This window comes from Rhododendron vialii, chromosome 11a (assembly GCF_030253575.1).
Source record: "Rhododendron vialii isolate Sample 1 chromosome 11a, ASM3025357v1".
NCBI classification, from domain to species: domain Eukaryota; kingdom Viridiplantae; phylum Streptophyta; class Magnoliopsida; order Ericales; family Ericaceae; genus Rhododendron; species Rhododendron vialii.
Window position 1 is genome coordinate 18669127 of NC_080567.1, and position 14705 is coordinate 18683831.

At 37.2% G+C, this 14705-nt stretch overlaps 1 protein-coding gene across 1 annotated transcript; it reads left to right on the top strand.

Annotated features, from left to right (window-relative positions):
• Positions 1-6504: 6504 nt before the first annotated feature.
• On the top strand, positions 6505-8534 carry LOC131306707 (acyl-lipid (9-3)-desaturase-like). Its single transcript, XM_058333111.1, has one exon. It carries the CDS (start codon positions 6772-6774, stop codon positions 8113-8115), a length of 1344 nt encoding a protein of 447 aa, XP_058189094.1. The 5' UTR covers positions 6505-6771; the 3' UTR covers positions 8116-8534.
• The last annotated feature ends 6171 nt before the right edge of the window (positions 8535-14705 follow it).

Consider the following 14705-nt stretch of genomic DNA (forward strand, 5'->3'; position numbering starts at 1 on the left):
AATAATACATCATCAGATCTACTATAAAACCTGGCATTAATCTATTTTAAGAAATTCCGACAAGTGGAGAACCTCAACAAGTCTTAAAAAAATTACAGTATCTATAACGCAAATCATCTTCAGGAGAATCGATCTAGAAACCTCGATGATCCAGGATATAGAATATGACTAACCAGATTGCCTGATTATATGTGTATGGGTGTCCAAGTGAATCATGTGATAATTTCCAACTACCAAAAAATCTCCCAATTTTGAACTAGTAAATGTATGAAGTTAGTTTTTCGTCTTGGAGGTTTCCATTATCTAATCTAACAGTCCAAATGAGTCATCATCTTATGAATTACGCCAAACTTTACTAGACCCCTGTGGTTTAATTGATATGTGAATTGACCCCCATGACATTCATTTATTTGCACATAAAGACCTATAGTTTGTGGACCGCCGAGTTTTCAATTCAAACTACCCGAAAGTGTCCTCATTTTCACCATTATTCAGAGTGAGTCATTTTTGCCAAAAAAAAAACTTGTAAGAGCATTGGCAAACATGGATGGATGTCATACCTTGAGATGCCAAATTATTTGAAGGCTTATGTGGTAATTTAATATTTCCGAACTTGACATCCAAAAATCTTCTCTTTCCAACCAAAGGTTTATTTTTTTTAGCAATGCATGGTATCCCGAGTCAGTTTGCGCGCATCTCAGACTAATCCCAACAACTCCTCCCATGCACAACCATTTCACACGCATAAGCGTGTGGTTAGATGACCTTAAAAGTTGTTGGCAATAAGAATTGATCTAAGCTCTTAAAATAGAACAAACACCGAAGTCTCAGACCAAAATCACCGGACCAAGTGCTTGGGGTTCTCTCCAACCCAAGTTCTGAATCCATGTTTCATCATATCATTTGTTGCCTTTCATCATTTTTGGCATCGCAAGCGTTACAATTTTAGAATCTCAAGTTTATTTTTTTTCGTTCTAAAAAATCTCTCATTTGGCATGGGTTGTTTGGGGTGTCAGTGTCAATTTTGGCAAGAGATGAGCAAGCCAAAAGCGACATGGGAAATTAAGAATCATTTGTCTTGAGGGTTGGAGCTTGGCTGCCGATCAAAACAAAAAAGGTTGGAGCTTGGCTCGCTGCCGAAATGTGCCGCTTGAGATATCGAGGGAGATTTGGCAGCTCCTTTTGTGAGTTGCACTATGGTCCCGTTCCACTAACAAAAATAAATAGTTATATTAAAAGTGTTGAACTGTAAGATAATGACATGTCTCGTAAAACGAAAAATAAGTACTTATAAAATAAAATTCTAACAGGGCCTAAGGCCCCATTCCAAAAACCTTATCAAAAAATAAGCAGCTTATTTCACATTTTCAAACTAAAAAATAATGTAAATGAAAAATAATTTTTCAAATTCTTTTGCATCGTATAAAAGATCTCATCAAGATCATTCGACCAAGATCCATATTGCATATTTTTAGATTTTAATAAACCCATAATTTTTAAGCTTGAAATTGCCTTCTTAAAAAATAAGGGCTTATTTTTGTTTCTAAAACGGGCTCTAAGTCTATTGTTAGAACTTAGGTTCACAAATTACTCTCTTGACCATCATAAAAAAAAAAAGTTCACAAATATCATTTTATTACAAGATTCATTGGACCACATGAACATAGAAACACAAACAAGAAAAACATGAAAGTACGAAAATAGTGAAGGTAGGAAAGATGTTCCTCCCCTTGTGAAGGTTCTACCGGAGTGTAGTCACTGTCTTAAGGCTAATATTCCTCCCCTTGTGAAAGTTTGAACGAGTCACGAACCGAGTTGTCCAACTCTATAGAAAATAATATAAGAATATTCTAAAAAACCCTCTTTCGCTATCTGTGTATACTCTTCAAATACTTTCTTCACTTCCACACCTTTTCACACTTGTCAAGACCCATATATATAAAGATTATTGGATTAAGACCCATTTATTGATATATATAATGATAGGAATAAATATCACTTTTTTATGTTTTGTAACTGACAACATTTATGCACTAATATTGTAATGGAAAAGTAATGATAGGTAATAAGTATTCTAATTGATTTTTATTAAAATCTTTCAATGTTCCAACATATAGATTCACAATTTTGCTTCTTTCACCCGTGAGAAGGTTGCCTTTAGACTCAGGTCCAAGGAAATATATTAAGATGATGTTATTAAGGTCAACTACCAAGTGTCATTAGCAGTATAAAAGAAGGTCAAGGAACAAAGTGAAATTTGCCCAATAAATAAACTACCTTTCAAGAGCTTACCCACTGACTTTGTGTTGATTTGGATTGGGATTCTGAGAAAGAAACAATTACGAGTAATAAGTTAAATATTGCTGTCAAGCTACTGGCATTGCACATGCTGATAGCGAGTTGAGATTGTCCTTAGCTTGGGGGCCCTCACTCACACTTCCTTCATGCTATTGCTAGTCACACACCTTGTATGTGAAATCTATAACACCGGTGCCCCAGTATGACAGTTTTTTTATTTTCCTGACAGTCAGAGTTGTTCGGATCAATTTATGCACTTCTTAATTAATTCCTTTCACTATTCGGTTAAAGACAGGTTATCCATGCCGGACTTAAAAAATTCACAAGAATTATTTTCTTATGACTTGATCCCAAGAATCAAACTTCGGTCAATTGTGAGAACAAACTTACTAACCAACCAGACTAACTCTTCGGGTTACCATGACAGCTACATAATCGGTAAAAAAAACTTCATGTGAAATGATATAGAGGTATTAAATGGTAATTAATTTGATCATCTCCAATCCTTGTTCACACTTTTACTCAAATTGGAGTAAAGGATTTTTCTAGTACTATTAAATAGTTTAATGGACAAAGTTAAACCTATATACAAATTGAGTAAAATCTTCATAGGTACACATAGCTATAAATTTGAGAGACAAATAATCTTTCAAAAGTTGAGTAAAAAGTTGACTCTTAATGAATTATTAAAGCAAAAGTTTCAGATTTTTAATGCATACTAAAGGGCTTGCCCACTTTCTTTGCATAATCACCGGGATGCTTCCATGTTTACTGTCACCTATTCACATATCTTGCTTTTCACCCAACAAAATAGTACTAAAAGAGCACTTATCGATATCTGATTAACCTCATTTTTCATGGTGATTTCTAAAAAATTATCTTAAAAATAAAGAATGGTTCAGATCATCTTTTTGAGACCCGAGGTGAGCCCAAAAAGAAAGTATGTGCAAGGTATGTGTATGGCGTATGTACCCATAGCACAACTGCTCCTGCCTGTTTTGCTCGATTGCCTGAAATTAAATTCCAATCTCCATTTCTAATAGAAATACAGATTGGACTTTAGCGGCTTTTTAATTTGAAAATCTGAGCAAAACAGGGAGATTTACCTGTTTTGCTCGGATTTTCAAATTTAAAGCCGCTCAGATTTTCAAATTTAAAAGCCGCTGCCGTAGAAATTCTTCAAATTTGCTTGACTGTGACAAGCCCCACCTGTCATCCTCCAGATTTCGTCATAGTTTTTTTTTTTCCTTAAGATAACAAACACAAAACATAATCATAGAGTATAAGCAGCTGTAAACAGCTTATTTACGGAGCCGTACAATCCTAGTCGTCCGTTTCGACAATCAATGTGTTAAGTTTTTTGGAAGGTTCCAACCTAAAACTAATTGACTATAGGTGGAGATAATATATTAATCAAGTTTGGATGGCTTAGATGAGCGATATGGAGCAAGTTTAATACTCCATCTTACGTGCAACTCGGATGCACATGGAGGTGACAGACAAGAAGACCAGGAACTGAGCGATTGACTCGGGTGACAAAAATGATGTAGAGACTTTCCCACGAAAGGTGAGACTACCCAAGACCTAGCTCTGATACTACTTCTATATTAGATTTTTTGAAGGATTTCAACTTAAAATCAATTGGCTATAAGTGGAAATCAGGATTTTATTTAAAATATCAACGAGAACGGGTTAAACCAACGAGACCTGCTATGGGTACACCATTTGGTGTACACCGCTTTCTATGGGATCCACTTAAGGGTCTCACACAAATGATCAGATTCGCTCAATATTTTTAAAATATTTTTTTAAGCAGTGCTGTAAAAATTCAGCTCTGTTAGATATCGGTAAAGACTTGATCGATTTTACGCCCAATTTTCTGTCAGCAAATCAAGCGTAGAATTGATCAAACATTTACCGATATCCAATGGAGTTGATTTTTTACAAAGATGCTTAAAAAAATATTTTAAAAAAATTGAGCGACTCTAATCATTTAGATGAGATGTCTAAGTGGATTTTATAGAAAGCAATGTACATTTGGTGTACACCAAATGGTGTACCCATAGCAATTTTGTAAACGAAAACATGAGCACCTTCCCCATGTCGTAGCCCTGCTAAAGGCTGCAGACTATTCTAGCAACCACGAATCAAATCCCAATTCCTATCCTTGGCGGCTTCGCTCAAATAATCATACTCATAACACTGCCAAGGCTTTCGTCACAAGCGCAGAGCTCGCAAAAACCTTCACCAGCCCTTCATTACGAACAAACCCACTGAGCACCCCACCACAGTAGCCTGACCAGTGTCGGTCGCAATGTTTTTTTTTGATCCGCTCGGTCCCAATGTTTGAAAATTGTCCAAATCTGATTCTAAGCAGTGACTCAAACATGCAGGTATTTTTATAGAAAGACTCAACCTTTCCATTGGACCAAAGGAATTAACTCTACTTCAATCGCTAACTTAAATATTTATAAAATATACTTTGTAGTTAATTTTTTTTTTTGGTTGCCCTGTGGTGAAGAATTGCCCAAGCCCTTGGGTTTGTTGGGCTTACCCCAAGACCGCCCTGACCCTGACATTTATCCTTCTTCTGCCCCTCCCTCGTTAATCACCATCATTGATCATTGCCAAAGATGGTATGCTTCCCCCAATATATCCTGCATGTGGCGGATCCTTAAAATGTCGAAACAAGGAAGCGTTACGGCGACACCAAATAATCCACATATTCATAATAGACTCGATCAAGATTAATTTATCGGGACCTTCCTTCCACCCACACACAATCCAAACCCTCATCGATAACGGAGACTTGACCGAAAAATCCAACCCCAACCTAGATGCCCTCCACATTCGCCGAGCAACATCACACTCAAAAAAACACATGCTCGACCAACTCACTAGCTAGCCCACACACTGGACACACAACATCCACCACCATACCCGTCCTAGTTAATGTTTCCTTAACCGGCAAAATCTTGTGTATGTATGACCTTCCAAAAAAAACAAAAAGTCTAATGGTGCAAATTTTAAATCTGTACCAGTGAATATAAATCCATTTTTAGGCCCATTTTAGGTCTAAAAAAATGATCGGAACTGCTCAATTTGTTTAAAATACTTTGCTTATGGTCCTTGCAAAAAATAAACTCAATCCAATATCGGTAAAAGCGTTTACGAAACATCTAAATTTTGCTCTAGAATTCAGACTTGAATTCTGGGACAATGTTGAACGTTTTGTAGGTGCCTTAACCGATATCGGATTGAGCTTATTTTTCATAGGAGCTGTAAACAAAGTATTTTAAACAAAATGAGTGGTTCCGATCATTTTTTTAGACTCAAAATGGGACCAAAAAGAGGTTTGTACACACTGATACCAATAGCACCGTTGAAAAAACAACTCAAACTTAGGTGGCAAATTTAAACACAAACTTTTTTCCAGACTCCCTCCATCTCATCCTCACCTCAAGTGCGCCAAACACTTGAAACTGCGGATCCCCATGAGCCACCTACGTAAGGGTGCAAACGAATCGAGTTGAGTTCTGTAATATTTAGGTTCGACTCGTTTAGTAAGCAAACCTAAAATTCGAGTTTGAACTTGAGTTAATTCTTAAACGAGTCGAGTTGATCTGAACAAAATTAATCTAGGACCGTAAGTGGATGAGGGTGAACAAAATTGATCCACTAATGTGTGGTGTCTACAACAAGGTAATTTCATTCCGGATCAAATATTAATCGATACCAACAGTGCCGATCAATACATGACTTTATAGGTCAGTAGCGAACTTTACCGGATTACATCTGAAGATACTTTTTTTCCTTCTAGTGCCGGTCAATACCAATACCAATCCCAATCCCAATCCCAGATGGTATTAGATTAATTTCAAATTAATTATCTTTTTAATAACTGAATGTATATTACATATAAAGTTTTCTTTAATTTGTGAAAATAACACTAATAATCATAAATTCATAATGGTACCTGATATCTTACCAATACTGATACATACCATTCCGATAGTCTAAAATTTATACTATAACCGGTACGGATTTAAAACCTTGTTATGCAGTATATACAGAGGCAGGATCCTCTGTGCCGAGAGGTTTTCGGCGTTGAATTAAAAACAAAAAAATATACAATTCAACGGCCGTAAAATCTCTCGACGCATAAGCAAAGAAATTTTTGGAATAGATGAGATTGGAACCCGACATATGACGCCTACTGAACATGTGACTGCGTATCATTGTTCGTGTAAATATTCGCGGCGCTCGCAAAACTGACAAGCAAATATGGTCGTAGGATTTCCGGGTCTATAGGTCCTAGACTATCCTAGCCCTTTATAATCTCCTTCCTCCGTCCTCCTCGGAGAGAGATATATAGTGAGAGAGAGAGAATTTCCGATATATAGTGAGAGAGAGAGAGAATTCGAGAGGATACTCCCTCAGATCCCTCTCGTCCTTTCTCTCGCATTCCCACCAATGGCTGGACCCAAGAAGTACATTACATCCGACGACCTCAAAACCCACAACAAACCCGGAGATCTATGGATCTCAATCCAAGGCAAGGTCTACGACGTCACCGATTGGTCCAAATCCCACCCGGGCGGCGCCCTCCCCCTCCTCTCTCTCTCCGGCCAGGACGTCACCGACGCCTTCGTCGCCTTCCATCCCGCCACCGCCTGGCGCCACCTCGACACCTTCTTTAACGGCTTCTACCTCCAGGACTACGCCGTCTCCGAGGTCTCCAAGGACTACAGAAAGCTCGTGGCCGAGTTCTCCAAGCTCGGCCTCTTCGACAAGAAAGGCCACGGGGTCCTCCTCTCCTTCTGCGTCATCCTCGTCCTCCTCGCCGCCAGCGTTTACGGGGTTTTACGTTCCGACAGCGCTGTGGTCCACCTGTTATGCGGTGGAATGATGGGATTTATCTGGATTCAGAGTGGATGGCTGGGCCACGATTCCGGTCACTACAAGATCATGCCCACCAAAGGGCTCAACAGAATTGCCCAGATCTTGACTGGGAACTGTCTGGCCGGGATCAGCATCGCTTGGTGGAAGTGGAACCACAATGCCCACCACATCTCCTGCAACAGCCTCGATTTCGATCCCGATTTGCAGCACATGCCCTTCTTCGTGGTATCCTCGAAATTCTTTCACTCCCTAACTTCTTGCTTCTACGAAAGGAAGATGAATTTCGATGCGGTTTCCAGGTTCCTGGTTAGTTACCAGCACTGGACTTTTTACCCTGTCATGTGTATCGCCAGAATCAACCTGTTTGCTCAGTCAATCGTATTGTTGCTGTCGAAGCGAAAAGTACCCTATCGGGGTCAGGAGATTTTGGGGCTGCTAGTGTACTGGATTTGGTATCCGTTGCTTGTTTCGTGCTTGCCCAATTGGGGAGAGAGGGTTATGTTCATCCTTGCTAGCTTTGCTGTTACTGGGATACAACATGTTCAGTTCTGTTTGAACCATTTCTCGTCGACCATTTACCTCGGTCCGCCCACTGGGAACGACTGGTTTCAGAAGCAGACTAGGGGGACTCTGAATATAGATTGCGCGTCTTGGATGGATTGGTTTCATGGCGGATTACAGTTTCAGATTGAGCACCACTTGTTTCCTCGATTGCCTCGGTGCCAGCTGAGGAAGATCTCCCCCTTTGTTGTGGAGTTGTGCAAGAAGCATAATTTGCCTTACAACATTGCCCCGTTCTGGGAAGCTAATGTGTTGACTGTAAGGACGCTGAGGAATGCGGCTTTGCAGGCTCGGGATCTTACCAATCCTGTCCCCAAGAATTTGGTTTGGGAAGCTGTTAACACTCATGGGTGAAATGGTTTTGGGGGTCATGTGAAGCTTCTTTAGAATTCGCAGCTGCAGCGATTGAAGCTTCTCACATGGGTTTTTTGTATGGTGATCTTATCCTAGTTTTTTTCCGTGGTTAGCATCCTCGGTATAAAACAAATGAAAATAATCGGTCGTTCCAATTGTTTCTTTCTTGTTCTTCGTGTTTGCAGGGTCATCTTCAGATTAGGTGGTGAATGATTTAGACGATTGATCTGCACTCTGTTGGATGTGGAATAAAGAGATCTACTGCATTCAACATTTAGCTAAAAATGTCTTTATGCTTTTAAGCTTCTATAAAAATTATTGATCTGATTCAGTTGAAATTTCATTGGTTTCTGGAGCAAAAATATTGTAATATTTGGTACTTCTTATGTTCGTTCAATTGCAAAAGTTGTTTGAAGATCCGTATTCTCCGATGTGCACTTTCTGGTATGGCAATCTCTCTTTTCTTGGGTTATAAATGACTGAATTAGAACTGTTTTGTGTATCCCAGCACTTGTACATGACTGCAGACATAATCATTCCTTTGTACCTAATACTAGTTTTAGTATTAGGTGGTAGCCCAAATGATGACAATGTCATCTTCATGCATAGCTCATTACCAAGTTCAAGACTTCTGTAGGAGTTTCCAAACTTTATTTGTCATTCTGTTCTTCAATCTCTCAAACTTATAGGCAAGGACTTGAATTCACAAGATTGTTGTACTTTTTAATTTACAAGATTGTTGTAGTGTTGTAGTGATATCTCATAAGCGTAATGTAATCGTATAGGAGCAATGTATCGGTTACTTAAAGTGATTTGTGGCGTCAATTGCTGGTGGAACTGGTTTCGGGTCTCATGTTCTTCAGCCTGCATATGATATGTTGGAGAATTGTTAACAAGTGTACGTCGTTTAATTAGATTTGGTTGATTCTGAAACCTGTATTCATCTATGCTTTTTTGCCTTCATCTGAGGAGCTCAACATGGCCTGCTTTTTGGTTACTAAACTGTTGTTTGAATCTAAAAAGAGGATGCTGTTTTTTTCTTTCTGAGATGGAGGCTTCAGCTATATGCTAGTTTATGGAATGGTAACGTGATTAGGCTGTTGATAGTTACTTCTAGGCACATGGTGGGGTTTTGAACCTTGGGGGCCTGCTATGCACTAGGTGCCATGCTGTGCACAATCCGGGCCGTCCGTTCAGCCATCCAACGGCCCACATCTCATCTCAGCAATGAACACAACAGGGTCCCCCATATGGTTTTTAAGGGTTTTAAGGGGTTATCTTTTTGCAGTTTTCTATTGAGTGGTTGATCTAGAACCACCGATACTAGTATTTTAACAGACCATGGGGTTTCCTGTTGTGTATGTTTCTTGATTTTTAGAAATGGATTCCTGTATTACTCTATCACCCCACCATGTGCACTTCTCATAATTTGTTTGCTATAGGTGGGGCTGTTTTGAGTACTCAGCTGTGGTCCCGTGGAGGTATGTGATTATAAATATATATGTCATAGGTAACGTTAGTGAGTTTAATGTGTTGGATTACTGCAAAGGTGTCGACGATCCTCCATCATCTCGAACACATAACCTATAAGCTTGTAGTAGTAATAGATTTTGTCAAACCAGTCGCTTTTGCAATTGGTATGAGTTTCGGTGTCCCTTTGGATCTATCTTTGTTGCTTTCAAAATGATGCTTTGATTCACGGAATTCTGATAAACCTGACAGGGATGTGTAGCTTGTTAATCTAGCAGTATTTATCATTTCCATTCAGCTAGTTCATCCTCAGCTATTTTCACGAAATTCTGTCTTGTACTTCAAATGCCTTGTTATCGTGTAATTTGGGTTGTCTTGTTAAAATCTCACCAATGCACGGATACGTTCCAAGAAAACTCTTCCTGCAATAATATCGAAGCTTTACTTGATTCAAAACAACTCTGAAATAACTTCCCAAATTTCGAAAATAAGATTGTCTATTTACTGTGAAATTCAAAATTTATGAGTTCTAGAAGGATATCAAAACAAACACTGGTCAGCAAACACTTGTGTTAAGTATGAACTCAAAACCTGTTAACCCTATCATATCATGAATGATCCATTGTGAAAATGTGAAAATTTTCTTTTACTGATGATATTGTCATAGCAACTTTGCTGAGCAATTTTGTTATTTTTCCTCTTTTGCAGTCAGTTTCGCTAGAGTATCCGCCACTCTATTTAATTGTCCACCCTTTTCATGTGTGATTTCTATGGTATGTGTGGATTGTTGACGTGCCTAAGGGCATATTGGTTCGATTAGATCTTTCTTTCTGATCAATCAAATCGCTTTGATGTGATCAATTTTCATATAGGCATTGAATGTTTGTTGGAAAATAATCGACATGAGATGAAGTAATCATGAAACTTTGATCAATGTACGTTGACAGTAATTCATGATCCAGTTACCGAAGAAACATTATCCTTTTTCCACCAAGTCAATTGATTTGGGACACATAGATTCACTCTATTTCCTATACACTGGATTTTCACGAGACTGCTTTGAAGTTGAAGAGATGGCAGAGAGGATTGTTCCTGGAGTTTACTGTTGTACTATTATAAAAAGTATTAATAGGTGTGATGTGTACCGTAGTAAATGTAATGGTCTTTTCAGAAGGGGTGAAAGTCTTGTGAATAGTAAAAACCAATAATATGTGTGTAGCATAGTAAAAACCAATGATATGGTTTTTCTGTTTAGACTTTTAGTAAGTACGTAGGTGACCTTTGTACTTGATGTATTAATTACCTGATAGAAGTTAGAACGTAAGCAATGATGTAAGTATCAGTGTCTGTATTCTCCTCCTTACGCCTATAAAAGGAGGGTTCTGCCTATTGTAAAAACCAAGTGAATGCAAGTCAGTGTTTACTAGTAATATATCATGTGTCTCTCTTTGATCCTAACCTACTTTGTGTACCGAAATCAAAAAAAGATTTTCCTAAATCTAATAGCTAACAGCTTGTTTTTTTTAGTACGCAAGAGAAGTACTTCGACTGGTTGATTAAACACCACGGATGGAATAGACCCAACAATTCATCATCTCATTAATCTTTTTTGTTCTTAGGGTTTGTTCTACTAACGAAAAATAAGTACTTGCTTTTTGAATTAAAGGTGATGTATTATGAGAGAATAATTTATCTCATAAAGCAAAAAATGAGTACTTAAAAAATAAGAATATTAATGGAGCGGGACCAGTATTTACCAAATGCTGCAGTAATATATTTTGATAATTAATACCCACCAATGACGTGTTTTGATAATTAATACCCGTCAAGGAATTTTTCAGCATTAACAAATATTCTTAACTTGTTCTTAACGGGTATTAATTATCAAAACACGTCATGGGCCGTCATTTTCCCCGTAGAAAATTACTTGTGAGTGTTGAGCCCAAGCTTGACGTGACCCAATTAAGCCCAACTTCACAAGACCCAAAAGGCCCAAAAAAAAAAACCACTCTTGAGTCTTGACCAAAGTAATTATAGACTGACCCAAACCAAAAACAGCCGTGCTCCGAATACATACATGGGGTACATATCCCTTGTACAAATGTCTTTGGGACCTGTTCTAGATCAAGAAAATGATCCGAGCCGCTCATTTTGTTCAAATTATGTTGCTTGGAGTCTCTTTAAAATATCAGCTCATTTAGATATCAGTAAGGGCATTTACGAAATATCCAACTTTGCATTTGAATTTTGGCCTCGGTACATGAAAAAAAATATATATTAAGACCTCAACCATAACTAGGAAGTACCAAAAATAAGAAAGTTAAGCACTAGGAAGCTGTATCAACTGATTGTTGACTGTTAGCCATTATAATTCAACTTATTTAGCTTATTTGGTTAAAAAAAAGTTATTGTAATAAAGAGCGTTTGTAACCAATTATGAGTAATTACTTGTTTAGCTTTTCTAGCTTATTTGACTTGGAAAAGTTAGATTATTTTAAGCTCTAATTTGAAGCCTTTTTTGCTTATTTTAAGTTGTTAGAACATGAATGAACAAAAGAATCCTAAAATGAATATGTTATTCTTACACTTGAGCCACGCAAGTTTTATCTTGCCGTTTACATCATCTGTAATCTCTCTATCCCTACTAATAATTAAAGTCTAAATACCTAAATTGCTCACTTTTTGGTATTTTCTAATCTTGAATTCTCACTTCTTCTGTTTAGGCACTACTATTGTCACTAATTACAGTGCATATACTCAGTTTTACTTCTACTTCTCCTAAATCCTTTGGAATCTAGTGTTTCTTTCCAAATTTCTAATTAATTTTGAATTAACCCCGTTGCATTCTCAACCGCTAAGATAATAGTATCGTCTGCGAACAACATAAACCATGGTATTAGTAAGGGCCTGTTTGATAAAACTGAAAACTGAAACTGAATGCTGAAAAATTAAGTACTGAAAGCTGAATGCTGAATTTTTTTAAGTTGAAAAGCTGCTTGGTAAACATATTAAGTACTGAATTAAAAAATGATAAATTAATTTTAGTTTCGATTCTCTCTTAATTTTACTAATGGTCACAATGTACTTATAATAATGGTGGAATGATGATTGTGGTGGTGGGGCGGTGGTGGTGGTGGAGTGGTGGCGGTGGTGGTGGTGGAGTGCAGGCATAGTGGTGTAATGGGGGTGGTGGAGTGATGGTGATATAACAGTGGCAGTGAGTGGTGGTGGTGTAATGGTGGTGGTGGCGATGGCGTGATGGTGTAATGGTGACAGTGAGTGGTATCGATGGAGTGATAGTTATGCAATGGTGGCATTGTGGTGGTGGCGACAGCAGCAACGGTGTGGTAGTGGTAGTGGTAGTGGTGGTGGTGGAGATGGAGTGATAGAGGAGTGGTGGTGGTGGTGGTGGTGGTGGGGGCGTGGTGAGGCGAAGTGGTGGTGGTGGTGGTGGAGTGGTTGTAAGAATGGTGGTGGTGTTGGGAGTGGTTGTGGTGGTGGTATGGTGATTAAATGTAAATACACAAGAATTCAGCCAGAATTAAGTAGCTCAAAGCTATTTAATTTTTTTAAACTTTTTAGCTTACATTTTAAGTAACACTTAATTTGTTAAGTATAATGTATAATGTTGTTATCAAACCTACTGAATCACTTATTACTTAATTGATTTAGTTTTTAAGTGCTGAATTTAGTAACATAAAAATTTGACTTTGACGAGCCCTTTTAAGTTATTGTGTATTGAAATGATTGGAGACCAAATTAATATAGGTAAACGAAACCCCTTTTATTTACATTTTTTGAGTTTAAGGACAAATATTTTTTGCAATCAAACATAAGGATAAATACCATTTGCATTCAAACATAAAGACAAGTGTGTTGCATGATTACTAAAATACACTTTCTGTAAAATTAGTGAAAGTTCAATAACAACTGAAAGTTAGAGAAAGTGCCTAAAACCTTAAGATACCTTATGAAAATGTCTAAAATCCTAATTCCTATGAAAGTGCTTAAATCACTAAAATCTTATAATACGAAAGTGCAATAAAAAATCCTATAAAAGTGCCTAAACTCTAGGGTAGCCTACCCTAGGTCAGTTTTTCCGTAAAAATATGTTTTGTCCTTATGGATCAACAACTCAAAAAGTTGAAGGACCTCTACTGAAAATTATTTTGATGGCATCATTCTCCTGAATGAAAACTATTTTATCGTATTTATAGCTAATTTTTTCATATATATATATATAAGCAATGCCAATAAACACATGCATTTGATGGCCTTGTTTTAAATACCATGTGGATGTCGTTGAAGCATAAATGAATTATACTATACATTAAGTCAAAGAGACATCGCCCAGATTAACTTAATTGTTTGCAGAACACTCGCGCCATAATAATTAATGCGCCGCAATTACAAATCAGTAAATCACCTAATGTTTTAATCATATTAATTAGGGCTGAAAATGAAACAAGCTATTAATAAGCAGTTCGAGGCTTTAGACTGAGTTCTTGTAAACTTTTTTATTTGTCTAAAAAAATTTCAGTATTTTTTTTTCTTTTCACAATTATTTGCTGAGCTTTTCGTCGTAATTTTTTGAATTTATCATTTTTCTTGACAAGAGGAATCGTAAAAATATAAAAATGTAGACCGGTATTGAAAAAAGTTTTATATAAGATTACACTTTAGACAAAAAAAAAAAAAAAACAGTTGTTTGGTCATTTTTTAATCTGGTCATTTTTTTATCTCTAGGGAACTTTTTTGCTTTTGGTAAAAAACTATTACTTTTTAGACTCTTTTCATCGAAATGAACAATTAATCCAAAAAATATGACATAAATCTAACAAAAATTCAAAAAAGACAAACAAAACACAATAAATAATAATAATAATAATAATAATAATAATAATAATTTAAAAGAACTCAGCCTCACATAGTTAAGGGCTACGCTAAGTTCTTAGAGCTTAAACAGAACTTTCCAATCATTTTGTAAACAAGAAGAGCTTGAGTATCCATGACTCGGCTTGTGTAGATAAACTCGGCCCATTTATAGAGGTTTGTTTACTACTTGAACTGAACTCGAGGTTTCAAATACTAATCGAGCTTGAGCTCGAATAATTCAGCTC

What these genes read in the sequence shown, in the direction of transcription:
- LOC131306707 (XM_058333111.1), top strand. Translation starts at nt 6,772, where the DNA reads ATGGCTGGACCCAAGAAGTACATTACATCCGACGACCTCAAAACCCAC.